This window comes from Mustela nivalis (genome assembly GCF_964662115.1).
Source record: "Mustela nivalis genome assembly, chromosome: 4".
In the NCBI taxonomy this organism is placed as follows: Eukaryota; Metazoa; Chordata; class Mammalia; order Carnivora; family Mustelidae; genus Mustela; species Mustela nivalis.
In genome coordinates this window covers 65,762,333-65,789,706 of record NC_139023.1, presented here as the reverse complement: position 1 = coordinate 65,789,706, position 27,374 = coordinate 65,762,333, and the positions used below count along the sequence as shown (strand labels likewise).

The 27,374-nt window shown below is 55.6% G+C and overlaps 1 protein-coding gene across 2 annotated transcripts in view; it reads left to right on the top strand.

Annotated features, from left to right (window-relative positions):
* Positions 1-26,944, top strand: part of HTT (huntingtin) — a 141,512-nt gene extending 114,568 nt beyond the window's left edge. For both annotated transcript variants that reach the window (XM_082727054.1, XM_082727055.1), the window contains 18 exons: positions 1,401-1,578; positions 2,504-2,599; positions 5,152-5,339; positions 6,934-7,060; positions 8,921-9,021; positions 10,156-10,310; positions 10,680-10,819; positions 12,208-12,290; positions 13,793-13,923; positions 14,056-14,185; positions 16,207-16,362; positions 18,583-18,773; positions 18,941-19,055; positions 19,201-19,414; positions 19,815-19,920; positions 21,608-21,770; positions 21,944-22,104; positions 22,977-26,944. In XM_082727054.1, coding sequence (XP_082583180.1) covers positions 1,401-1,578; positions 2,504-2,599; positions 5,152-5,339; positions 6,934-7,060; positions 8,921-9,021; positions 10,156-10,310; positions 10,680-10,819; positions 12,208-12,290; positions 13,793-13,923; positions 14,056-14,185; positions 16,207-16,362; positions 18,583-18,773; positions 18,941-19,055; positions 19,201-19,414; positions 19,815-19,920; positions 21,608-21,770; positions 21,944-22,104; positions 22,977-23,190 — 2,649 coding nt within the window. In that variant the 3' untranslated portion in view covers positions 23,191-26,944. The remainder of the gene's footprint in view (positions 1-1,400; positions 1,579-2,503; positions 2,600-5,151; positions 5,340-6,933; positions 7,061-8,920; positions 9,022-10,155; positions 10,311-10,679; positions 10,820-12,207; positions 12,291-13,792; positions 13,924-14,055; positions 14,186-16,206; positions 16,363-18,582; positions 18,774-18,940; positions 19,056-19,200; positions 19,415-19,814; positions 19,921-21,607; positions 21,771-21,943; positions 22,105-22,976) is intronic.
* The last annotated feature ends 430 nt before the right edge of the window (positions 26,945-27,374 follow it).

The following is a 27,374-nucleotide window of genomic DNA, read 5'->3' as shown; positions in this document are numbered from 1 at the left end:
ACTGGAGAAGTAGGAAACCCTGGAGCTGTGCAGTTGGGCACCTTCTCTCCTCACTGGGGGGATAACTGCGAAGGGTCAAGCACTGCATCCGTTCCCTACTTTCCTGAGCCCATTCACCCCTCTGGCTGTGGGGCTCCTCACAGGTGCCTTGTGATGTTGGCCACACAGCACTTCCTGTGCCTACTTTCCAGCTGGCCTGGGACCTGGGCTCCCACCTATGCCTTCTCCCCGAGGCGTGTCTGGGCGAGGGCACAGGTCTTAGAGGAGGGTCTGGTGGGGAAAAGCAAGGAGGACTGGAGAGGTGAGCAGAAACCTTCCGGGGTCTCCCAAACAGTGGGCAGAGTCCTGTGCTTGTGTGTGGTTCTCTTTCCTTAATTCTAAGATGCCTTTGATTTCTGGATAGACATCCATTAAATATGTTTTCTCTAAGGAAAAGGAAACACTGCGAATGTAGTTTGGATCCTGATTTTAGATAATTAAAGAAATTAGTCTGGGAAAATTATTATGTTTTAAATAGAGTAAAAACCTGGATGTTTCAGGCATGGGAAATTAAGCACTCTGTGTTAGCACTTATGATCACCCCCCAAATGTGTACATACTGTGGGTGCATCACCTTTCCATACAACTTGTGGCAAACAGTCTAGCCAGCCTGCATCCTTGCAGCCAGAGGGCCTGAGCTGTTAGTCAGCCTGAAATGGACATGGCTGACTCAGCCTCAGCTCCACCCGTCACTTCCCAGCAGGCAGAGAGGTAGGTGTGAGGAGGGTGCACAACCAACGGGCCCTGGTCTGGACCTGGGCCAAGACAGATGGCCGCTGACACTAGTCCTGGAGGTTTGGGTGCGGTGTTCAGGCCCACTGGCAAGCGGACAGTTCTGGTACAGCATGGTCACTGCCAGCAGCAGTCCATGCCTTCCATGTGCGGGGCGAGATGGGCTCTGTTGTCCCATTTCACAGACGAGGAAAGCAGGGCTTAGGTTTGGTGGGCATTTGAACCCAAGCCTGGCTGTCTCCAGGCTCCATGCTCTCTGATTCAGGCTCTGACTGACTGAGGCAGGGCCTGCCTGCACCCTGGGAGCCCTGAGAAGCTTAGCCTGGAGACCATGTGGTCAGGGAAGGACTTCTAGAGGAGTCTATGAAGCTGCAGGAAGGAGGAGCAGTGAGATCAGGGTGGCTATCCTGGCAGAGAAACAAGCCTGGGCACCCTTGGGAGCGGGTGGTCAGGCTTGAATGTAAGGGAGTTGGTAACAGGGTACCGTCCCTCTTGGAGTGCAGTCAGTCCCACCAGCCTCTCGTGTTTGGGCCAGTTCCCGGAGAGCTGGGGGTGGTTTGCTTCCTCGACAGCCTGAAGACAGGAAGGAAATGGGCTTGAGCCTTTGGTAATGCCAACCTCCCCTTTAGGCCCTGGCGTGGCATCTGATCCATGAGCAGATCCCACTGAGTCTGGACCTTCAGGCGGGCCTGGACTGCTGCTGCCTGGCCCTGCAGCTCCCCAGCCTCTGGAGCACACTCTCCTCCCCGGAGATGGTGACCCATGCCTGCTCTCTCATTCACTGTGTCCGTTTCGTTCTGGAAGCCGGTGAGTCTATGGCCATAGCATGTTTTTCTCCTCTGTTACTGGCACCAGCACTCTGCTTTGCAGATTGGAGCACATGCCTTTATTTCATGTCACCTGTTTACCAGGGGCCGAACCAGGAACCGGAGGTGACTTGGTGGATAAAACATGGGCCTCGTGTACATCTCCAAGGGCTTGGATTCTGCGCTGGAATTGGATTTAAATTTGCTTTTGTAGTCATTTTGCTTAGATTTTGGAGTTCCAGCTTTCATAAAAAATACTCCTAATTTTATGTCCCTTTGATCCCTGGTCCTACTTGACTATTTCATGCTTTTAGTCCCACATGACCATAAGATTTAATAAGATTACATTAGGAAGATTGTTTTCTGTTATAGTCAAAATGCTTGTTCCTATAATGCATTGTAATAGTAATATATTATAAAATAAAATGACTTATTCTTTTCAAGGGACAGTGTCCTTAACAAGGGTCATTAACCAGAATTTCCCAAAAATTGGACATTATAGTTTACATGTTAGAGGGTGTTTTGAAGTTTCATTGTTTAAATTGTTTTCATCTGTGCATTTGTAGTCAGCTTGAAAACGAAGATCTAGGGAGTAATTTTTCAAAGCCAGACTTCTTGGGGATCGCAGTGATGCTTTTAGCAGCAATGAGTCACGAGCTGTCTGATAAAGACCTCCGGGGCAGGAGGTGACAAGCAGCAGGCAGTGGAGAGCCGTGGAAATCTCAGTGTAGAAGTCAAGTCCTGTGCCTTTCAGACTAGTCCAGACACTGATGCCCATGTCTCCTACTACCTAAAACTGACTATAGGAAATCTACACCTCATTTGACTTAGTCTGTCATCTTGAAATCTTTGCATGAATGTGAAAATTTGAATAATAAGGAATAGTAAAAGTGTTTGGAAATTGTGTGTTCTGTTGTGATTTTTAGTTGTGGTGCAGCCTGGGGACCAGCTTCTTAGTCCAGAGAGAAGGATGAACACCCCGAAGGCTTCCAGAGAGAACGAAATAGATTCAGACACACAAAGTAAGTCTCAAGATTCATTCCATCCATCCATCCTTCCTTTCTCCCCCCCAGCTTTTTTAAAGATTTTATTTATTTATTTGTGAGAGAGCGAGGGAGAGAGCACAACAGGCAGGGGCAAGAAGAGTGGACTAGGGAGAAGCAGACTCCCCTCTGAGCAGGGAGCCTGATGCAGGCTTGGATCCCAGGACCCTGAGATCATGACCTGAACTGAAGGCAGATGCGTAATTGACTGAGCCACCCAGGTGCCCCAAGACCCATTCTTTCTTACCTGGCTTTTATGAGGGCTTGAAATTTATTCATAAAAGAGACTTTTTAAAGGGTCAGTGTGGACACTTAAAAGCTTACTTAATTTAACTACGTTTTGTTGCTTATCTCCAGAGTTGAGGGCAATTTGAGTACGTCACCTTGCGTGTGCTCCCCACCCCCTGGTCACAGCTGTTCTTCCACCCTTGGGCTCTAGGCCTCGCCCCCAGACTCGGCTCCCTGAGCTCGGGGTGGGGTGGGGGGAACCACAGGCTGCGTTCCTGCCCTGTGTGCTCACTGTCCTAAGTGCTTGCCAATGAACATTTGTAGAGTGATGAATGAGTGCATGAAAATACTAAGGGACTTGAGGTTCGTGGACCTGCCCACACAAATGTTAGGTAACCCGATGCCTATTTCAGCCTCTGTTTTGGTGGATTTTTAAATGAAAGTTACTGCTCTTCCTGCAGAATAAACATCCACATCCCACCCACTTTAACCCCTTCCAGCTCCTCGGGGCTTCCAGTCTTAGATGTGTGCCATGGCTATGCATGTTCTCTCCTGATTCAGGTCTTTCACTGGCAGTGTGGCAAGGCAGGGTGGGAAGAGAGCTCTTGGCCAAGTGACTGCTTGTTCCTGGGGGCCTCCCGGCATCTTCACCGGGGGTGTGGCTGGAGTGCCAGCCTGCGGCCGATCCAAAGACGAGAAGCACATGCCCCTGGCGGTTCTTGGCTGCCTCTTTTATGGAACACTCTTCCTTGGTAATCCTGGAGTCTTCGCCATGCTCTGGTGGCTTAGGAAACGTGCCTTTTTTCAGAACAAGTACATACATGCTTTGTCCTTTCACCGGCACATGTGCCAGCTGGGCATGGACAACGTCTTCCTGTCATTCGTGTTCAGCATGGTGATTTTTCTTCTGGTCGCCTGCTGAGGGTTCTGTGATTAAATCACTGTCCAGGAGCAGTGTGTTTCATGACCCAGCCAAGTTCCTCTGCAGGTGTTTTCCTTGAAGCTCTCTGGTTCCGCCAGCCCCCAGTCTGTGATTTTATAACTTCTTGTTGAGACAGGAGGGCTGTGCGGACACTCACCTCCCTGCTGGGCCACGTTCTAGCTGAATGGCCTTGGCAAGTTATTATCTGGTGCTTCTGCTGTACAGATACGGATGGCACTGACCCTGGGTTAGTGTGAGGATCACGTACCTAAGAGCCCTGAGAACATGTGCCAATCTTGTTACGCTCAGCAGACTAATTTTAGTCATAATGTGAATTTCCATTCCTCTGAAAAGAGTTCAGGCATTTCAAGGGGTCGAGTCGGAGCAGACAGGCCCCCAGACAGGAGTGTGTCTAGTTCATGCCTACCCTGAGTATTCACCGGGCCCAGTGAAGACCGTCTGATTTCTTCCCGGCCCTAGGAGGGAACTTGCTCTTTTTATCATTTGGACAGGATGATAGCTCTTACAGAGTGACCATTGGGGCACCTGGCTGGCTCAGTCAGTGGAGCATGCGACTCTCGATCTTGTTATCAGAAGCTTGAGCCCCAGGCACAGAGTTTACTTAAAAAAAATATTATCGAAGGCAGCTTCGTTGGGACTTGACTCCATAAGCCCATTGAGAGCCTCCTCTCCATATGACGATGTTGCTTATCCTGTCGAATCTCCTGAACTGTGGGTTATACTCGTGCACAACCCCGAACGTTTTGTCAACTCAGCCAGTAATGTTCTGGCTCATACTTGTGTCAGACTCAGCGTGACTGCAAAGCGGTCCCTTCCCTTGACATGCTCTGGCTCTTGTCTAAGGCTGTGGGCTGTTCCTCGGTGTTCTGCCTTACGACTTCTAGGGGAGACTTGGCACCCTGTCAAAATCCCACCAGCAATCTGGGAGAGCCCCTGATCTCAGGAAACATGGAGCCAGAGATGGACAATGGAGTTTTCTGCACACTGGCAGAGAGAGCAGTGCAGGGTCCCAGGAGAACTGGGGAAGGCCGGAGCACGATGGCTCCTGGGTGTTGGCCAGTGGGTGCTGCCACACGGTGCAGGGCGGGCAGGGGGCTGGGGTGGGGTGTGGGAGATGGGATCAAGACCGCAGTCTGGCCAGCACGGAGAGGATGGCCAGTTTCGGTATACTGGATGGAGATGAAACTTGCAGGCCCTTGGTACCGCCTGGGAGTCTAGGGGGCTCTGCGGCTGAGGCTGAGCGGCTGGCTGTAGGCCTGGGCCTTTGCCTTGGCGGGGGTGGGAAGAGCAGGAGCAGAGGTGGCAGCTTCGCTGTGTGTCTCAACAGAACAGGCCTTGGAACCCCGGTGTTTGTTTTCAGACCCGGCGTACATCACCGCAGCCTGTGCGATGGTGGCAGAGATGGTGGAGTCTTTGTCCTCGGTGTTAGCCTTGGGGCACAAAAGGAACAGCAACACCCCTGCGTTTCTCACATCAGTGCTCAGGAACATCATCGTCAGCCTGGCTCGCTTACCCCTCGTCAACAGCTACACACGCGTGCCCCCCTTGGTGAGTCTGCTCATTGCTTTGCACAGAAATCGGAATAACAGAGGTGTGTGAGCTGGCCCTGGGCTAGGGGGGGCTCCTAGCAGGGAGAGCAGGAGCTCACCACTTAGGTGCCTCTCCCGGGTGGCCAAAGCCTTGCATGGTGCATGGGCCAGGCCTCTATCTGGCTTCCCCAGGCACAAGGTCCAGCGGTCATTGGTAGAAGTGCTGGCTTTTGCAGCACAGGGTGACACACTACATGTGGGAGTGAGGGTTAATCTCCTGCTAGTTGGTCCTCGGGGTCAGGCGCGATTAGAGGGTAAGTCTGCACCCTTGGTTAACAGTGGATGGAAATCGTGCCCCTGGGGTATTTGCCTCTGGGCTCAGGCACTGTCTGATACCATTCGGCCATCTAGGCATGACCACTTTTGAAACTCCTGATTTCCGATTGTCCTCGGAATCAGTTTCAAGTCGGCATGTGTCCACAGTCTGTGGTAGCAGGAAGGGCTTAGTGTGAGTGGGTTGGGGGTCAATGGTGGCCGGACAGCCTCTCCCCGGGGAAGCTGCAGAGACAAGGAGTAGGGGCACCGGGTGAACACGGCATGGCCTCAGGTCAAGGTGAACAGGGACCAAGAGGAAGGGGGCTTGCATCTGCCTCGAAAGGACCTGTGCCTGCCCCTGGGCACAGCCTCTCTGCCGGTGTGTGAGTGGGAGACACAGGGCAGGCTGCCCCCCCCGGTACATGCAAGACATCTCTGTAGGTCTGGAGCCAGCTTGCTCCTCTAGAGGGGCGTGGGGAGCCACTGTGTGAAAGCCCCGTCCTAGAGGTCTCAGTGCCTGGACCAGACGTGATGGCGCAGGGTCTGGGGCCCAGGCTGTAAGGGGTGCTCCTCCAGCCGGGGTCTTCACTGGTGGAGCAGCCTGCACCAGGGCCCCACCAGGAGGGCACCCTGTCAGGGTGTGCGGAGCAGGTCTGTGACGCTGTGAGAGAGAGACCTTGTATCTTCCTGAACCAACTGAGAGGCAGTGGCACTGCGGAGGTGGGCTGGCCATGTCTCCGAGGCCCCCACGGGTGCGCCTGGGGCATTGGGAGCTGACGGGTCTGCTCCGCTGGCTGGAGGGGTGGCTTCTTCAGCTGCTAGGACCACCTCGGTTCTGCCTCAGGTTAGCCCTGTGTTGGTGGAGGTGACAAGTGTGGATGGTGCGGCTCTCTGTGCCCACCCACCAGGGACTCTTTCTGCACACAGCCAAACCTCATCTGACGCCCATCTTTATCTAACACACCAGCTGCTGTTTGGGGGCAGGGCTGCTCCTGGCTGCGTCCCGGGGGCTGCCATCATGGACTTTGGAGAACTGACTGGGGAACAGCCAGCTGGGGAGGTGCGGGGTGGGTTGTGGCGGTCAGGGAAGTGGGAGTGTAGGAGATCTTGGGCAGTGCATGGAAGCTGTTTTTCAGAAGGATGGTGTGCTTGCTTTCAGGAATGTCTGTGTGAGCTGTCGGTAGGCACGTGGCCTCCAGAGAGAGACCGGGGGTAGAGAAAGGATGCTTCATGGTGTCCTCAAAGTGTGGCTGTCCTGTCTTGACTGGGGTCACTCTGTTTCTTTTTTGTCTTCTCAGGTTTGGAAGCTCGGATGGTCGCCCAAGCCAGGAGGGGACTTTGGCACAGCCTTCCCTGAGATCCCGGTAGAGTTCCTCCAGGAGAAGGAAGTCTTTAAAGAGTTCATCTACCGCATCAATGCACTAGGTAGCCTGGGTTTTTCTTCCAAAATTGTTAGTCCTCAGAGTGCCTAGTTCCTCTCGTCTGTTCCACAGGGGATGTAGGGCCTGATACAGTCATGTGTGAGTACATTCCAAGGTGAATACCAACTGTCACCGTGAAAAATGCTCCCCAGGTTGGTGCAGTGTTTGGGGGTGTGAGAGAGACGGGATGGGTGTTTAACACCACATCTTCACACAGCAGGCCTGTCAGAAGTCAGGACAGGCCCCTGGTGGCAGATCACACACAGCCTAGCTCAGCTGCTCTTATTCCCTTGGGTGCAGGGTGAGCAGGTGGAGGGAGCAGGGGAAGGGGGGCTTCATTGTGTGAGACAGAACTCCCCCCGGACGGTGGGTACAGGCATCTTAGGCTCTAGAACTCCCAGTGTCAGGCCTTTAGCATCGTTAATAGATTCGGAAGCCAAATGAGACGCGACTGGCACCGTCATCAGTAAAGGACCACCTCTGTGGTTTCCCGCCGGGTGGCTTCTCTACTTCCTGCAGCCCACAGTGCCTTGCCTTTTTGTCCTCATTTCATGGCTGGAGGCCCGATCCAGTGGGAGGGCTGTAGTTGGTAGGTCCCGAGTGGCTGTGTCCGGCTGTGGTGTTTCCTGAAGCATCTGGAATGGGTACCCCACCTACCCATGAGGTCTGCCCTTTGTCCTCGTGACCCCGTGCTCTCAGGGTTCTGCAGAATTTGTGCTCCTCTCGATCCCATAAGGTTCAGGTAGCTAGATCTGTCTTGCCTCTCCTTTGCCTTTGAGTGAAGCAAGCAGTTGGTTACCGTGTCTGAAGTGCAGTCTCAGCAGTGATCCAAGACTACCTCAGGCAGCTTCGTTTCTCTCCCGTCCTCGAGGTGGTTCCCAGGCGGTCTCCTGGCTGGCCCCTGTGTGCGGTCCCTCCCATCCTTGCTCAGGCACCCTTGTGCTTGAGTCCTTACTCAGACCTGCAGGAGGGACCCCGGGCAGCTCCACAGTCTCTTTCTGTTGTTGGCTTCGCCCTCGCCTTTGTCTTTGTCCGTTCTTCTCCTTTCCCCTAAATAAACTGTGTAAACATCTGTCTGCTGCACCTAATCCCCCCGCTTCCAGTTTAAAAGAAGATCCTCAAGTTTATTGCTCTGGTTTTCTGGCCTTCAGTACCCCCACCTGTTCCTCGTAGCCCGAGTGCAAGTGGCATGGCCACAGCCACCTCCCAGGCCACGTGTGGGAATAGGAAGCATGGCACTCAGCCCTCCCCTTGAGGGGCGCTGGTGGTGACGGTGCTTGAGGGTGACCTATAGGCACACCTCTGCCAGATACGAGTACCCGCACTGGGTGACACCCTTTCGATCTGTTCTTTAGACAGAATCAGAGAAACCATTGCCTTAAGTTCTTTATTTTCAGCAGCTTCTCTGAAAAGTCACAGGGCACGCATGGCTCCCGCTCCAAGCGTGCAGTCTGGGGGCCTGCTGTCTGGACATGGCTGTGCAGCTTGCAGCTTCAGGCTGCGCTCTGTCTTTGGGGAAGACCTGGGAGCCTTCCAGTGAGCAGGGCAGGAGCAGCTCAGACCCACTCGGATGTGGCCTGCTGCTGGGACGTCCCTTCTCTTCACTGTGTCTTCACAGCAGGGGTGGAGATGGTGCCCCTTGCTTGTCGTGTGGCCTCAGACGTGTGTTCTTCTGTTTCTTTGTGGATGGAATGGAGCTGGCAGTGTGGCTGCATCTCTGAACCGGCATGCGGCTCAAGGGGGCAGCTGCGTGTCGACCCTAGGGGTGGGGCCTATTCCAGCTGCAGCCACGCAGCCCAGCTGCCACATCACATCGAGGCTGGGGAGTGGGTGACTCTGTCTCACATAACATTTGCATTCCTAGGCTGGACCAGCCGCACTCAGTTCGAGGAGACGTGGGCCACCCTCCTTGGTGTCCTGGTGACTCAGCCCCTGGTGATGGAGCAGGAGGAGAGCCCACCAGAAGTAAGGCCATGTGCGGGCCCGCACAGCCCCTGGCTGGCACCTGGGCAGTCAAGGCAGCTGGTGACCTGTTCGTGGGGGACCGAAGAAGGGCAGAAGGCTCGTTGTTTTGGTCTTGACTTAGGTTTACAAGGGTGGCCAGTCTAGTCTAGACTAACATTGCAGAGCAGGAGCAAATCCCCTTGAAGTTGCAGTGGCCTTGATGGCCAGCGGCTGCCACATTCTGCATTTAGGGTCAGTAGGGTTACACCTTTTCTGGGAAGTATGTTTGAGTTCTGCCTATCAGAGTTCACGTACAGCATGTAGGTTGGATCAGAATGAAAAGGCACGTGGTAAAGGCCGTGGATACGGGTACCTACCTGTGTTTCTTTGACTGGCGGGGCTTCTTAGAATGTTCGGATGCATCACATTCCTGTACTGTCAGTACAAGCCACATTCTGATAAGGCAAAGCCTGAGATACTGAAAGCCATCAGATAGGAATGTGGCACAAACTCATAGAAATGTCAGTTCAAAGAGTAAATGTGTCAGAAATCACGAGTGTCTTTAAATTCATGTATAGAACTAACAGGTTGTCATATGCGGAGTTCCTAAAATGAGGGAGAAAATTGAAGGGCAATTTCTTAAAAAGTAATATGCCTTTGGAGATTTGTGCCTGTAGGTGACCTTGCCTTGAAAGACAGACATCAGTCATCAGATTTCTTTCAAGTCACAGATGTGGGGAACTTAGGCAGACAAAACAGGATCCTTGGGACGCCTCGGTGGCTCACTGGGTTAAAGCCTCTGCTTTTGGCTCAGGTCATGATCCCAGGGTCCTGGAATCGAGCCCCGCATTGGGCTCTCTGAGCAGCAGGGAGCCTGCTTCCCACCTCTCTTTGCCTGCCTCTCTGCTTACTTGTGATCTCTGTCTGTCAAATAAATAAATAAAATCTTAAAAAAAAAACAAAAACAAACCAAAAACGAAACCAAAAAACAGGATCCTTGCTGGGAAGGCATGTCCCTCTACAGCACTCGAGGCTCCCCATAAGACCCTGTGACCTGAGAACCACGGCCTTCGGGTTCTGTGTGCAGGTAGGGGCAGAAGTGGTTTCCGGTGTCTGGACGCTCGTGACTTGATGAAGTGTGGGCTCTCCTTCCAGGAAGACACAGAGAGGACCCAGATCAATGTCCTGGCTGTGCAGGCCATCACATCGCTGGTGCTGAGTGCAATGACTGTGCCTGTGGCCGGCAACCCCGCTGTGAGCTGCTTGGAGCAGCAGCCCCGGAACAAGCCCCTGAAAGCCCTCGACACCAGGTGGGAACAGTGAGGCACCTGTCTGCCCTGCCCAGAGTGACCAGCGCCTTCACCCCGGGCCCTTTGGTCTGTTTCCAGAATGACAAACAGCACACTTTTGCATATAGCATGTAGCCTCACTATACGGAGTGCAAATCCAGGAGGGATTCGGTAACCTGTGACAGTTGAGATCACTGAGTGTTTAGGGCAGACTAGCAGAGCAAGAACTAGATAAGGCCACGTGGACAGGAGTCCCCTCAGAGGGAGTGTCCTTTCTGATCACAGGGGCTTCTGTTTCCTGTAGGCAAAGCTGGAAGAAGCCTTAAGGTTTTTGCTTTTAGGATTTTGAAAGGAAGCAAGATATTCTTTAACCTTTGTTCTGAATTTTAGGTTTGGGAGGAAGCTGAGTATTATCCGAGGAATTGTAGAGCAGGAAATCCAAGCAATGGTTTCAAAGAGAGAGAACATCGCCACCCATCACTTATACCAGGCGTGGGACCCCGTCCCTTCTCTGTCTCCAGCTACGACAGGTACCTGTGGGAAGAGGGGCCATTTGTCCCTGGGCCAGAACTAACATGTGACCAAGATAATAACATCACCAGTCAGGCAGAGGACTGGAGGTGTCTTTGGAGGCTGTGGTACTCACTGCACAGCTCTAATTTATGAGTACCTGTCTCACTCAGGGCTAGGTGAGCATAGTGGTATTGAGGAGCTCGAGTCTGGAACTGAACTGGAATGCTGTCCCTCACCAGTCAGGCCATGAGGAGTGGAGCAGCACTCAGCCTGAGACAGGCGGTGCTCCTGGGAGGGTAGAAGTTGAACTAGTTGCTCCCGGGAAAAATCAACAGAGTTCCTCAGTGACTCCTGTGACTCTCCAGCTTCAAAGCAGAGAGCACTATGGCGAGAGACCCTTGGGGCTGGACATCTCTGGGGCTGAGCTCCCTGCCCCCTGCTGTCCTCCCCTCCCCCGCCCTATATCTGCCACTGGCCAGGAGCACCTGTTCTGTCTGGGCCTACGGGCTATGTGCCTGCCATGTAATGGGCACTGAAATTTGTCCCCCGGGCTTAAAAGAAGGAACTTTGGTGGTGGGGGGGCGGGGTTGTGGGGGTTTTTTTTGTGTTTTTTTTGTTGTAGTTGTTTTAATACACAGATTTTTTGTGGAACAGAAAGCGTTTTTTTGATTACCTAGTCTATTTTAGGGGTTGTTAGGTCCTGTGATTGTAAGCATCCTGAGAGCTTTACCTGGAGAGCATTCTGTGTGGCCGTACAGACACTAGACATTTACTGGAGCACTGGACCATGCTCAGGAGCGTGCACTCGATGGCCCTGGGTCCCTTGAGCAGCTTGTGCCCCTAGGAGAGAGAGGTGGCCTCACTCACTATCACAGGAGCTGGGGCAAGTGGGTGCCTGGAGAGGTGCGAACACCCCAGGGGCATGGGGGCAGGAGTCTCTTGGTACGGGGCACGTGTACGCTGGATCTGGTGGAGGGTAAGCCAGGGACCTCTGGCTGGGGGTTGTTTAGGGTGCAGAGTGTGTGAAAGACAGTGGTTGTAGAAAAGATGGGTTGAGTGCGGGTATCTGGTGGGTGCAGCTGGACAGCCTAGACACAGGGCAGGGTCCCAGGAGGTGCTGCCCATGGACATTGTCATCAGGGCCCCCAGAGTGCAGACCTGCTGGGCCACAGCCCCACCTGCAGCTATTGACCGACGTCTTGGCCACTCACCCCCAGTGGGTTCCCGAGCAGTTGGCTGTTCCTGTGTTACAGAGGGAGCCAACTCAGCATGGCCGCGCTGGCCTGCCCGAGAAGGCCCCAGAGGCCCTCCGGGCTCTGCAGAGCTGTCCTCCTTGCCTCTCGGGGTAGGTGCTGCTGGACAGGCTCCATGCAGGATGGCCTTCATGGTGTTGTCACCCCCCCAGGTGCCCTCATCAGCCACGACAAGCTCCTGCTACAGATCAACCCCGAGCGGGAGCTGGGGAACATGAGCTACAAGCTTGGACAGGTCAGTATCGGCGGCGGCTTCCCCTGCCTCGAGCAGCCAGGGCATGTCCCCCTGCTATCCTCACTCGTTCTTGTCTGCCCTGAATTTGGGCCATTGGATGCATCCAGAAAAATTACATGCATTTTTTAAATAAAAGGAGGGCTTTTCTTTTATTTGTTCTCATTTATATTCTCTTCTCCAAAGATGATGTAAGGATCTTGTGTCTGTAGTGATGTGAGTGTGTATAAGTGCGGCGAGGTGGTATGAGTCAGGCGTTAGACCACCAGGCTTGGGTGTGGTGAACACACAGTAGGGCCCTTGCTCGGTTTGGGCCCCAGGCATCCCTGCTGCCAACTCAGAGGGAAGTGGGGCCACATAACCCAGTGCAGCAGATGGGGCGGCTCTGGGCACCAGGGCAACGGCTTCCTGGATGGGTCACTTTGAGCTGTGTGCTTTGTGTCCTTGTGAGAAAGGCAGGTCAGTGACACATATGATAGTGCAGGCCGAGGAGCCAGAGGACATGTGTGCGGGTGGAGGGGACACCCATGGGTGGCCCGTCGGCTGCCTTGTCCACATTTGTGTTCTCTCACACCTTACTGGTTTACTTAGCAGTTACACAGGACTGTTTCCTTTTTAGCTTTTGTTTCAGGGGACATTGGCCAGAGCAGGTGTTGGAAACACTTGATTGTCCCGAGGGCATCCTCAGTGGTCCCTGGCACAGACTCGAGGCAGAGCCCCCAGGCCCACTCCGTCCTACCCTCTCCTGCTCACACACACTCCTCCAGGAACAAGGAGCCACAGCCAGGCTCTCCATGCTGTCCTTGCCGAGACATTTCTGCCCGAGATAAATCTGGTTGTTGGGGCTCAGTATCGGTGATTCTACAGAAGTAGGTTTCTGAGGCACAGGCTTTGAGGGAGCTACCTGTGGCTCTCTGGGGGTGCCTGACCTCCTCCTGGATCCAGAAGCAGTAGCCCCATTGCCTTCCTTCTTGAGCTTCTGTGTTTACGCACAGCCACCAGGAGTGGAGCCCCGACCGTAGGCTAGACTAGACTAGACAACCAGGCGGCTCCTGTGTCCCTCTGTACCGAGCGATCACTGACTTCTGGGGAGGGAAGGGAGCAGAAGGGCCGCCCTCTCTCGAGGCCCGAAGCTGGCTCTGAGGCTTCGTGGTTTTCAGTCCGTCTGTGGCAGCCTTCAGGCAGCCGCCTCCAAACGGCCCACCCCCCGTGCCAGGACCCCCACGGCTGATGGGATCTGAGGGGGAAACGATGTTTGTGCTGAATGGGAGTTGGGCTGGTGTGTGGACGGGGCTCACCAGCTGGGTGAGGTCTGTGCTGCATGCCAGAGGACTTCCATGCCAACAGACGTATGGGAGCACGGGGCCTGTGTGAACTGGGTGCATGGGGAGGTGCTCCTGTCCCAGCACTCTGCCACCATCTTCAGAAGCAAGAGGAAGCGGGGGGCCTGCAGCTCGGGACAACCCCACGCCTGAGCACTGAGCCCACGGCCTTGTCTCCCCAAGGTGTCCATTCACTCCGTGTGGCTGGGGAACAGTATCACGCCCCTGAGAGAGGAGGAGTGGGAGGAAGAGGAAGAGGAGGAAGCCGATGTCCCTGCCCCGGCGTCACCACCCACGTCACCCGTCAACTCCAGGTCTCCCATCTGCCCTTCATTTCTACAATTTGAGGTTTCTTCTGGGTTATTTGATTTGTTTGGGGTACTGTTTGACATGAGTGTCTCATCTGTGTGTGGTGGGGTGGTCGCCCCTCTGGTTTCACTCTGCAGGAAGCACCGGGCGGGGGTTGATATCCACTCCTGCTCCCAGTTTCTGCTCGAGTTGTATAGTCGCTGGATCCTGCCGTCAGGTTCAGCCCGAAGGACGCCCATCATCCTGATCAGTGAAGTGGTTCGATCTGTAAGTTCGCCTTCCCTGCTCCCCCACAGGCGCGGCACTCGGGTAATTGGCATGCCCACGCTCACATGTCCGCAGCAGTACAGATGCTGCGCACAGTCACATAGTCCACGGTCTCTGGGAAACTGGGAGGGCGCTCTTAGCGGCTTGCAGGTACAGGAGGGTGAAATCCTATTTCTCCAGCCCAGGGAGGGGCCGCTTTGTACGTTTCTGATCTCTGGCCGGTGAGACTGCCGTGTGCGTCATGACATGGGGAGGCTCTGAAGGCCCCCTTGCTTAGCCACGTTCACCTTAAGGGCCCATCTCGTAACCGTTTGCTTTATTAGATGGGAGCTGGACTCTCAGTCCTGCCTCCACACCCCCTTTGAGAAGCTCCTGTGTGGGCAGTTGTTCTCTCTGTGGACTCGGCCTCCTGCACAATCGAAGACCCCAAAGGGCATTTGTGCGAGGACTGGGTCTGCGTTGTTCACCAAACTGGGAGTGGAATCGTGTGGTTTACAAATAGTTCCTTGTGAGCCACTGTCTTCGCCTCCATACCATCATGTAGCAGGAAGTGAGTGAGAGTTCGGAGCCCACGACTTCAGTCCCTGCTTCCTGCCCATGGTCCAGCCATCTAGAGGCGTCTGCACGGTCTCTGCCATGGGGGGGCTCCAGCCCTGACATGCCTCCATCCAGTAACGGCAGGCAACGACTTTGAGCCTGGTTCTTGCCAGTACGCAGCTTTTACGGTTCTTAAATCATTAGATACCTTGTCAAGGGGAAATACCCAAAACCTCCTTTTTAATGTGTAGTGAAAGTTTACAACCTGATTTTTTTTTCCAAAAATCAATAAATAGTAAGCACCTGTAATAAGGGTTTTTTTTATTTATCCATTTAAAATAACAGTGATTTTTATTTTAAAATAGCACTTCTTAAACAATTAGTAAGACGAGCCTTGTTTTACATTTTTGCAAATCTCTTGACTGATTTTTTTAAAAGAGAGTTGGAGGGGCACCTGGTTGGCTCAGTGGGCTAAAGCCTCTGCCTGGGGCACATGGGTGGCTCAATGGGTTGGGCCTCTGCCTTTGGCTTGGGTCATAGTCTCGGGGTCCTGGGATCGAGCCCCACATCAGGCTCTCTGCTTGGTGGGGAGCCTGCTTCCCCCTCTCTCTCTGCCTGCCTCTCTGCCTACTTGTGATCATTGTCTGTCTGTCAAATAAATAAATAAAATCTTTAAAAAAAAAAAAAAAAGCCTCTGCTGAGCATAGAGTCCGATGTGGGGCTCAATTCCAGGACCCTGGGATCATGGCCTGAGCTGAAGGCAGAGGCTTTAACCCACTGAGCTACCCAGGCACTCCAAGAGTTGGATTCTTATGTCTGCTCTGCCTTCAGTCTAATATCAAAGGATTTCTAGAAAAGTCCTCTCTATGGTCAGAAGAGAGTAGAAAGGCAGACAGGGTCTCCATGTTACCACGGAAGCAGTTCCAACCTTAAGAGGCCTGGGAGGCACCCCAGTGTCTGCTGTGTCCGCCTTCAGCACTGCTGCTGCCGGGGTCTCACTGAGCGTTGTGTGGCCTGCGCCCGGGCCTCTGAGGAGGGCAGCGCTTCTGCCTGCGTGCCAGGTGATGGCGGAAGAAGTGAGCCTCTGAGAACTCAACATTTTGGGGAGATGGAATCATCCAAGCATTTATTTCTGAAATAGTGGCCCATTTCTCTGTCCAGGGCTTTGGAGAGCCTGTACCCCAGTGCTATGGGGCAGGGGGGACCTAAGAGGGGTCTGGTGTTTTGCAGAAAAGCAGTTGAAGGGCTTTTCAATGGCACCGCGGCCTTGACAGATCCAGGCGTCGACTCTCCCTGGGCATTGTAGCACAGAAGCATTCTTCAGAGGCTACTCGGTGACCAGTCCTTCGCCTGGTCTGTTTACGCCTCTGTTGTAGGTTTCCATGGGGGCCACTTGCATACCTGGCCAGGACTCCTTTGGGTACCCAGCATGTGCATTTTGGATGTTGTTGCTTACTTGCTGTCTGAACGTCCTGTGCCCCCAGCTCCTGGTGGTGTCGGACTTGTTCACGGAGCGCACCCAGTTTGAGATGATGTACTCGGCGCTCACAGAGCTGCGGAGGGTGCACCCTGCCGAAGACGAGATTCTCACCCAATACCTGGTGCCTGCCACCTGCAAGGCGGCTGCTGTCCTCGGGATGGTAAGTGTGGGCTGCTGTGGGAGCCACCTGGGGTCGGCCGCCTGGTGTTGTCCACAGGTGTAGCCTTGGCTTTGGACAACCTGGCACGGGCTGGAGGTCATCTGCCTCTTCGTGGGTCATGGTGAAGTGTGTTGTGTGGGCAAGCCTCGGCTTAGGGCTCTAGTACCACATCACAGTGACCCATCTTCCCCAGGAGCCAGGGGTGCAGGCAGTAGAAATGTGATGGCTCCTCCTCCAATCGCCCATGCACCCCACCCCCCAGACCCCTGTGCTTCCTCTCACTGGAGCTTCCCTCCTGGGGGCCATGTTACCCTAGAAACCCTGCATGTCCTCCCCCATAGTCTGGGTGCTCTGGTCTCTTCTTGGCAGGAGGGCACATGGTCTACTAGTGAGTCCTTTCTTACTCCGCAGCTAACTGACAAGAACTGGACCAGTGGGGTGCACGCTGTTCTTTGTGCACCCTCACGTGGTGTCCGCTCACCAGATAGGCTGTGGGCACATGAACATGTTTGTGCACAGGCCCTGCCTTTGTTAGCTTGTCAGGGACGAAAGCTCGGCCTCCGGACAGCGCCAAGCTGGCTTGTGCTCTCGGCTACGTAGCTGCTGCCAGTGACCCTGGGGCTCAGCCTCCTGTTGGCAACAGGGACTCCTCCATCTATCCCACACGTGGAGGCTGCCTCTTCCACATCCCCATGCGGTTCTGTCTGTCCTGGTGCTGCGGCAGGTCTCCCCCACCCAGCCCTTTGTGGAGAAGGCCAAGACCAGGTCACACAGGACGTAGCAGAGGTGTGGGCCCACATCTGTGGCCTGCAGCCCTGCCTCTTGCCCCTTTCTGGCTGTGGCCCCTGTTGAATTTGTGCCTCTGCTCCCAAGTGCCTGGGCAGGTACCCTGCATCCTGTGGAGCCACCATCCAGGAGCAGGAACAATGAGTCCATCAGCTTGCCCCCATGAGCACGTCACTTCAAAGTGTGTGCTCTCCGGGTGTCGAGAGACACGTGAAAGCTGGACTTGAAAGGGTCTTTTTTTTGTCTTTGTGGGGGATTTCAGCTGCTGGCTGCATTTTCATCCTAATTGTGTTTTTGTACTCAGGCCCAGATCCCCCTAGACAAATGTTGTGTTGTCAATAAATTGAATAAGTTAAAAGCATTTTTCAGAAGATCCTGAGGCAAACGCTGCATGTTCACACTGTCCCTGTCCTGACGTGCTCGCAGATGTTCCCATGAAGGTGGGGGCTCTGTAGCCACATATTTCCACAGCGATGGGGACCATGCCTCTCTCATGGCAGGTCCTGCTGGGGTTTGCAGAGGCAGGGGCTGGCCTCTGGTTGGGAGGGGTTCTTGGGAAGGCAGCACCCCACCCTGGCGTGTGCGCATTGGCTCACAGGAACCCTTGGTGGCGAGAGCCACATTTCCCATCCGGGGGGGGGGGTGGCTCATGAGCACTAAGGTCACCCCACCCCCATGCTGCTTTCTGCAGCTGCTTCTTCCCCAAGAAGGAGTGAGTCTGGAGGGAGGAGTGTGGCATGCTTGGTTTCTGCAGCGCACCACTAGGTCTTGGGCACTGAAAGAACACAGGTAACATTTTGGTCCAGGTCGGTGTAGACTACTGTCCAGGGTCCCCAAGACCACCCTGGGTTTTTGCTGGGAAGATTCACATATACTCACAGCTGGAGGTTTATCCCGGTGAACACAGATAAGGCAAAATAGTGAAGGGAACAGGTACCGGGTGGGGGGCCTTGGAGGGATGAAGTCCAGAGGAAACAGGCACCAGCAGCCAGCATCCTCTCCCGGGGAGTCAGGTGGAACACACTCTGTTCCCAGCAGCGCCGTGTGACAACACATGTGGCGTCCCTTCTTCCGGGGAAGCTCATGAGAGACGCAGAGCAGGGCTCTCGCCAGGGCTAATCCTGTGGGCCCTTCTCTGTGGCTCAGCTCCAACCGCAGAGCTGTTGGTGCTGACTGCAGCGTGGGAAGGGGACAGGAGGAAAGGGTGTTGGCACCGACTGTAGAGTGGGTGCAGACAGGGTGGGGGGCACGTCTGAGGAGCTGAGAAGGCTCCCGATGGCCAGGAGCCCAGGCGCCTGCCTAGGGCCAGTGCTGTGCAGGCCTCTCCAGCAAAGTCCTCGCAGTATACTGTCTTCCTCTATAGCATGAGGTCAACCCCTCCTCAGTCTCTCCCGTTCTGGTGGGCTAACCTCTGCCCCTGTGCCCGTGCCCTAGGACAAGGCTGTGGCAGAGCCAGTCAGCCGGCTGCTAGAGAGCACGCTGAGGAGCAGCCACCTGCCCAGCAAGGTTGGGGCCCTGCACGGTGCGCTCTATGTGCTGGAGTGCGACCTTCTAGACGAGACAGCAAAGCAGCTCGTCCCAGTCATCAGCGACTATCTCCTCTCCAACCTCAAGGCGGTGGCCCAGTGAGTATGAGTGGCCTTGTGGGGTCTCCATGTGAGATAGGGTAGGGTGGATCACACATCAGGTGGTGGGGCCCAGGGTGGCACCCTTCCGTGGGGACGGGGGCCGAGGTCCCTGAGATACAGGGACAGAACATACCATCAGCTTGGTCCTCACCTCATGGTTTCAGCTGCGTGAACATTCACAGCCAGCAGCATGTGCTGGTCATGTGCGCCACCGCCTTCTACCTGATCGAGAACTATCCCCTGGACGTGGGCCCAGAGTTCTCAGCCTCAATCATACAGGTGAGTGGCCTGGGGCGGCCTGCTCTGGAATAGGAGTGGGCGTGCACACATGGTCACCCGTGGAGGGGAACGGTCAGGTCATTTTGATTTGGGGAATAGGCACGAGCCACAGAGGCCTGACCCAGAAGTAATTCTTCTCACTCAGATGTGTGGGGTGATGCTGTCCGGAAGTGAGGAATCCACCCCATCCATCATCTACCACTGCGTTCTGCGGGGCCTGGAGCGCCTCCTGCTCTCAGAACAACTCTGCCGGCTGGATGCGGAGTCCCTGGTCAAGCTGAGTGTGGACAGAGTGAATGTGCACAGCCCACACCGGGCCATGGCCGCCCTGGGCCTGATGCTTACCTGCATGTACACAGGTGAGCTGCGGGGCCCCAGAGACTGGCCCAGGCCCACCCGGGCCTGGCAGGTTAGTGACCCCGGGATCCAGGCCACATGGGCCTCCTGTCTCTGTGAGAGAGAAGCATTCTCATTCTTGGGACACAGACCATGGGGCCTCCCTGGTATTTGGGGGAGATCTAGAGTCTGGGATCATGGGGTAATGGGCTCAAGGTCACATTGCTGTACAGGCTTCATTCAGAGCCGAGCCTGGGGAGCAGGTCTGCAGACCGACCACCGAGCCCTGTGTACCTGGGTCGGGCCCTGGGCTGCTGAGAGTTCCCTTCAGCTGGCTTCACAGCATCTCCCAGGGTTTGTTGAACTGCTGTGAGTTCAAGGCACAGTCTTCAAAACATAATAGTACCAAACGATTTGTTTCAGGAAAGGAGAAACTCAGTCCGGGCAGAAGCTCAGACCCCAGCCCTGCGACCCCAGACAGCGAGTCAGTGATTGTGGCAATGGAGCGCGTGTCTGTTCTTTTTGACAGGTAAGAAATGAAGCCCACCTTTGCCCTGAGCTGCCCTGGCGTGCTCGCTGGAGGCAGTTGCCTTCCCACGCACCTGCTCTCCTCTCAGCCTTGCCCCTGTGGTCCTCTAGCTTCCTACTTGTGTCCCGACTGGGCACACACCACATTCAAGGCTCTGCGGCAGTGGGCCATCCTTCAAGCTCAGCACCCAGGAGTCTGGGGTTTACCAGCTCTGAGGTCAGTCCGAGTGCTCGCCCGTCTCTCGTGAAGGTGGCGGGGAGCACCCATCAGCATGGAGGCGTTAGGGGGAGCTTGTTAACGAGACAAGTCCTGCACATGGACTTCTGAGCAATCCTGAAGACATCCATCACACGCTGCTGCCTTCATGGGAGAAGAACCTCGTGGTCAGAACGCGCTCGGCTGCCTACCCCTGGGGCGTGGGGGCCCAGCCTTTGAGCAGCATTAGTGGTAACTTCAGGGCTAGTGTTGAGTGGACTATGACAAATATTTAGACAGTAAACAGAAGTGCTTCTGGGGGCTTGTAGTTAATCCCCGCCTTCCCCTACTTCATGCGCTTGTGTCCAGGGTTGGCTCGGCTTGCCAGTTCTGGAAAATGGGTTAGGCACCTTGCCAAGCTCTTTCCCCAGGACAGGGTCCCCGGTTCTGACCCAGGCATCCCAGCCCAGGCGACATGATGCGTCTGTGGCCTTGGGAGGCCCATTGTGTGCCGCTCAACCTGTCCTGTTCCTTCAACTCGGTCTGCCAGAAGCATCTGGCTTTCACTGGAGCACACTGAGCAAGGTTGTCCCTGTGTTCACTTGGGCCATGAGGTATTATGGAAAGCCAAGCACTACAGTCTATTTCTGTGTTGAAATTTAAAATGAGTATTTATAGCCATTCTTCCATTCTACACAGATCTGTCAAGCCGGGCCACAGCTGGGTGGCAGGCAGGGGAGCCCACATTCAGGTCCCTGTCTTCATGGACTTTGTGCCCCAGTGCTAACCAAATAGACCAGTGTTTTAGTGAGTGCCCTCAGGTGTGCTACTTGGTCATGCTCCAGACACGAGGTGGGGACAGCTGTGGGTGTCACCCAGAGCAGCAGCCTCACATGTGCCAGGCTATAGCCAGCATCTGCAACAGGGGATCTGAGCACACCTAGAAGGGGGCACAGGTCCAGTTTCTGAGTCAGTTCTGGCACTTTCCGCAGTGTATGGCCCTCCATACATACTCACGTGGCCACCCTCGGGGTGCAGACTGAAGTCTCGGGGGTGAGGGGCATCAGCAGGAGTGTGTGCGGGCCCAGTCAAGGAAGAAGAAAGGTCCTTGCTGACTGCAGTGCTGTGGCAGCAGAATGGGGGGCTGAGAAGGAGGTCATAAAGCATTTGGACATGGACAGAAATGAACATAATGTGTACAGGGTTCCCAGGAGCTTTTTTTTTTACTCTCCAATGGCACCATCTGAAACCCTTTCTGCTTATTACTTGGCATGACTTGGAAACCCCTCTCTGAGTCAGCCCCCACCATGGGGTGGGGGCACTGGGTCTGCGTTCACCTGCAGGTCCCCAGCGAGGTCAGCAGGAATTGGGGGGCTTCGCCTCTTTGCTCTTGCAGGTCATGTCCTAGGGCCCAGGCCATCTCTCAACTGGTTTCAGACACAAGGCCTTCTCAGGGTGAGGCCAGACTCTGACCTGTGTCCCCTCCTTTTAGGGTCAGGAAAGGGTTCCCCTGTGAAGCCAGAGTGGTGGCACGGATCCTTCCTCAGTTTTTGGATGACTTCTTCCCACCCCAGGATGTCATGAACAAAGTCATTGGAGAATTTCTGTCCAACCAGCAGCCATACCCACAGTTCATGGCCACTGTTGTGTACAAGGTGAGGGCATGGGGTCATGGAGCCGGGGCCCCTGAGGTTGACTCACCCAGACTTTTCAGACTGAATGCCTTTTACTATCTGCGTGTGCTGACCCAGTAGACTTGCCCGTGGGCCTAGTTCCTCACCTTTGAGAACCAGAAGCTTGCCATGACCCCGCCTCTCATCTTTCTCAGGTTTTCCAGACTCTACACACCACTGGGCAGTCATCCATGGTCCGGGACTGGGTCATGCTGTCCCTCTCCAACTTCACACAGAGGACCCCAGTGGCCATGGCTGTGTGGAGCCTCTCCTGCTTCTTCGTCAGTGCTTCCACTAGCCCATGGGTCTCGGCTGTGTATCCTTCCCTGGGTCCAGGCTGGCACACGGTAGTTTCTGTTTGTCAGCGTCTGGGTTCCTGTTTTCTGTTAGAGTTTTTACAAGGAATGCAGCTGTCAAATGACGTTTATCTTAAGCCTCGAGAGAGTGCAGCATTGGTAAGAGAACAGAAAGGCGAATGTTTACCACACTGACCAGGACTGGGAGAGGTGGGGCGGGAGGGGTGCCCCGGGCAGCAGGAGGTCCCCGTGGACTCCTCCCGCCTGCCTTCGGGCCCTGTGCAGTTGGCTGTGTGGCTGATGCTGGTTTTCATTATTCCTGGTCCATTGTGCCTCGTGTCAACCTTGCGGGTGAAAGGCTTAAGTAAAGATCTAGTTCCCACCCCAAAAATGCTGGCTGCCAAAAGGGGATGTTCTTCTCTGGCAGCCTTCCCCCAAGACAAACGAGAGCCTCTGAGCAGACAGCGGTCCTGGTGCTGGCGGCTGGCCTCGCTCAGCATTGCCAGGGAGGGCCTGGGCTGGGGGGCCATGGCTCTGGCCTTCCTCTGTGGGAGCAGGGCCCGTGGGAGCATCAGCAGACAGAACTGTGCGGGGAGCCAGGCCAGGTAAGTACTGAGGAGTGGAGCACCCCCGCCTCGGGGCTCCCCTTCGCACCGGGCAGAGCCAGGCTTCTGGTTGCTGCAGCAGCGTCTGTTGGCCGTTCCCAGCTTGGCTAGCAGGAACGAGGTGGGAGGCAGCTGCTGCTGCTGTCCAGGTGCCCTGCCTCTGCTCCGGGCAGCCTGTGTGTAGTCCTGTGTTGGGGAAGGACAGCCTGGTGAGGCCAGAGAGGCACAGACGGGAGACCATTCATTCTTCCCTCACTTGAGCTTTGCTCCCTTGACTCATCTGCCAGCCTTCCCCACGTCATCAGCAGGATGGGCAAGCTGGAGCAAGTGGACATTAACCTCTTCTGCCTGGTGGCCACGGACTTTTATAGACACCAGATAGAAGAGGAGCTGGACCGCCGGGCCTTTCAGTCTGTGTTCGAGGTGGTCGCGGCACCAGGAAACCCGTATCATCGACTGCTGACTTGTTTGCGGAACGTCCACAAGGTCGCTGCGTGCTGAGCGCCCACGTGGGGCAGTGACCCTGGAGCTGGGGATCCCGCCTGTGTCGGCGCAGCTCTGCACACGGGCCTCCCTGCTCCCCCGTGTCGCATCGTGGCCGGGCAGGCGGTGTCCGGCTCTGCCACGTGACGGAGGAGCCCTGTGGCAGTGAGGCTCCTTGCAGGGAGCATATGCAGTAACGTGGGGTTGAGCCTGAGTCCTTGCGGAGGGCAGGGCAGCTGTGTCACTAACCCTCTGTGCCGCGGCTAGTGCGAGACGCCAGCTAACCAGCCGTTCCCGTCCTCCCCATGCCCAGTCTGCTCGCGGCTGCCGGGCCACAGCTGCTCTTGCATCCAGGGCGGAGTCCTTGTGCTTGCAGGGTGGCCCGGGCCCCTCTGCTGTCCCACAGGCAGGAGGTGGTGCCAGCGGGCTGTGGGGAGCACTCCCCCGGGCTCTGCGGTGTGTGCGGGTCCGGGGTGGGGGGGTTGCTGGGTACGTGACACCCAGCGCCATACTTCCCTTTCTCTGTTTTCTTCTCAGGATTTAAAGTTTAATTATATCAGTAAAGAGATTAATTTTAAGGTAACTTTCTCTGCCCGCGTAGAGTATGTGCATTGCCAAGTCTGTGCCGCACGCAGCAGCACCGGTGGAGGCTTCCCTGAATAGGGGCGCTCCCGCCACCACCTGCTCTCCGTCCCGCAGCTCCTCCTGCCGGACACCTGCCTTCCATATTAACACGCCAGCCGCGCTCGGTGGCGCACTTCGCCCTTTCTCACGCGTTCACATATAGTAAGAATCTAAGGCTGTTTAATGTTGAGGTGTCTGCGTCAGGAACGCACACAGCCTCTCTGGGGATTGGAAAGTACTGGCCCCTGTCCCATGCACAGGTGGGGTCTCTCCTCCCACCTGGACGGCTCCAGAGCTTCCACCCCAGTGAAGGACTACTGTGCTGGTCCCTCACTGACAAGGCCAGCCCACCCAGCTCTGATAGTCTGTCGTGTCCAGTGACACTGGCCCGGTTGGCCTGTGACCCCATCCCGAGTGGAGTCTGGGCGGCTGTCTGTCCATGGGCCAACTGGCCGCTCTTGGGGTCTGGTTCCCATGTGGTCCCTCTTGTGTGTTAGGGCCCAGGCTCTTGGTCAAGGGCAAAGGTTGGCAGCCATTCAAGAAGGACCCCAGCACCTCCTAGGTGCCCTTCCCAGCTTAGCCTATACATTGGGCCTCCTTTCGGGAGGGTGCAGATCTGAGCCCAGTGGACCCAAGATGGGGCTCGATTGGAAGGAGCAGGAAGGAGACAGGACTGGGCAGTGGTTGGCTGGCCCATGGCCCCTCAGAGCCACTGCTTCTTCCCAGACCTAGGCCACAGGACCAGCTTGCTGTTTCCAGCCCCAAAGTAGCCAAATTGTCCAGTGCAGAAGAGGCCTGGCCGTTTGGGTTGACCTCTGCTGGACAGAGGTGTGGTGTGCCTACAAGTGGGCCCGTGCTTGCTGTCTGACTAGGCTGGCAGGCTCTCTGCCCTCTTGGCCCCCAGAGACGGCACATCGTCACGTGGTGACCGCCACACCATTCAGCTTGGTTGTGAGTTCAAATGCAGGTAGTGTTTGGGGTATTTCATAGGGTAAGTGGAAGAGAACATCAAAGCCCTTTTCCAGAGTCTACAGAGGAGGAATATTGGTACATGGTTAGTTACCCTAACGTCTGGCCAGCATGGGCCTGACATCCCACCATAACACACGCAGCCAAACTGCCGGGAGACTCCTGAGCTGACTATCTGCCCCAGAGCTCCCGTTTCCTTCTGCCCTTTCCTGCTGCTGCTGCGGTTTGGGACCTACTGGGGTGCAGGGTTTTCCCGCCAGCCTCCACAGAGGCCCCACCGAACCAGGGCGTGAGTGGTAGAAATGGGTCCCATGTCTGAGCAGGATCGGAAGGGAACCTTAATGGAAAGTAGGTCACCATTGTTCCCGCCCCCGCTGGCCTCCCATTTCTTGACCTGCCATTTCCCATAAAAAGCCTGGTGGGATGTTTGTGAGCGCGAGGAAAGTGTGCCCCCACCCCCACCCGCCCCATTACCTCCTCGGCCCTGAGATGGGAGCACTGCGGGCCACGTGCTCTTCCTGCTGAGGTGTTGGCATTGTAGGCGGTAGCACTGTGAATGGGAGGTTTGGAGCTGTTCCCCCTAGGAGCCATATCACTGGGCTCACCTGTAGGCGTCCCCATCTTCCCTTGTTTGTCACCGACCCGAGATCGTCATCTCTTAACAAGTCATCTCTTAACAAGGGGGCCTGGAGCCCCACTCTGGCCATGGGCGACGACCCACACTGGGCTGTGTGCTCAGAGATGGACAGGAATTGGCGAGCGCAGTTCTTAGCCATGGAGAGCAGATACGTGTGTGCCTGCGCAGACCTGTGATTGTACGTATGTCTCTGTGTGCAAATGTGCAAGGCTACCCAGGATGGCTGAGGCAGTTCTCAGAATTCGGCTTTTCTTGGCTGGCCACGTGGAGTTGGTTGCATGGCTGAGACATCTAGGAACTGTGTCATTGCTCGTTAAAATCCTGAGAAAAGGGTCCGCCTTTCCAGCTCTCTGCACAAGGAATTAAAACTCTATCAAGTTCCTAGAAGTCTGTGGCAAGCAGCAGTCATCAATCCAGATGTTGTTGAAAATGCTAATTTGGCAGGTCTATTTGCAGTGGGGGAGTTGTTTTCCTGCTGACACTTTGAACACAGACTTGAATGAAACCAGGGCGATGTCCTTCTGCATGCCTTCCCCAGAAACGTGCCTCCCCTCCCTGCTGCCCCACTGTGGGCTGCCAGTGCCCGCATCTCCTGCCCTGTCCTATTTTTGCCAGCAAATGGATCCAGAGGATGAATGAAGCTGACCCTTCCAGACACCCCAAATGTAGCATCAGAAGGCCCTGCCTCTTAGAGGACCCCCACCGCACCCAGGCCCCCCCTCCATTGCAGATGTCACTTCCAAGGCCCCAGGGCCCCAGGGCAGCTTCTCCCGGGGAGCTGCAACGAGCCCTTGTTGTGAGTTCTTTTGGAACAGACTCTGACGAAGCTTTCTTCCGTGGGGGTGGGGGTGGGGAGTGGAGTTCAGATACTGTGAGCACCTTCCCAGTCCTCACTTTCCATTGTGTCCTTCCCTCTGCAGTGAGCCCTTGAAGCCATGGCTCCCGGTCAGGGTGACTGTGGGGTGGTTCTTTGTGGGGGGCAGGGGGCAGCAGCAGGTGACCTGCCTTGCTGGAGAGCTCAGGAGGGCTGTGCTGCTGCTGCTGGCCTGGAAGATTCAGGGGTCACTTTCCCCTGTGCACCCGTCACCTTCAATGCAGTCGAAGGAACCCCCTCCCCTCCCCCGAGTGCTTCTGGGAACACCTGGCCCTGTACAGTCCCTGCTGTTTCCCGGTGCAAACTGGGTGGTGACCACTGGTGCTGGAGGATCGTGGCTGTCATGGATGCAGGTGGTTGAGCTCCGAGCTGAGCGGGGGCCCCCTGTCCACGCTCGCCGCTATGCGTTACGGTGCGGTCCCAGTTGGCGGGCTGTGCGCGCTATGGTGCGGTGCCAGTCAGCGGGCTCTGCACTCCTGCCATGCCACCACCACCATCCCCCCAACGTGGGGAGCCAGCAAGGCTGTGAGGGGCACGTCCCGGAGCTCTGACCTGGACCTGACTGTCCGCTTCCAAGAAGAGAGGGAAGGACTGACATGCGATATGTATTTAAATTTTTTTAAACTGCTGCAAACGTTGTGTATCTGAATTAAAGGGAAATAACACCACATGCTGCTGTGCGAAGCATGCTTGCTCCTGGAGAACCCCCGCCAGGGACGCTGGCCTGCGCCCGGGGTGAGGGAGCGGGCTGGGTGCGGGTTGGCCGGGTGTGTCCAAGAGGGCCCCACAGATGTGAGCCACTTGGGACGTTGCAATCTGGCCATCCCAGGGCCACGTGGCTTGGGCATTGTATCCGGCTCCATGTGTGTCCCACCCTACGGGGTCATCAGAGCTGGCGCAGGGCTGGAGCCCTCATGTGGTCTGGGACCTGGCCGCTGAGCTCTCCTCAGGGCCCTGTCGGCAACCAAGCTCCTGGCCTGCCTATTTGCACTTCGAAGTCTTCGCTTCGGAAGACCTCACAGGTCCCCAAAGTCTTGCCTACTCCCCTGAATGGGGAGCTGCACTTCTTAATTCTGGGTGGGCCCCTGCTCGGGAGCC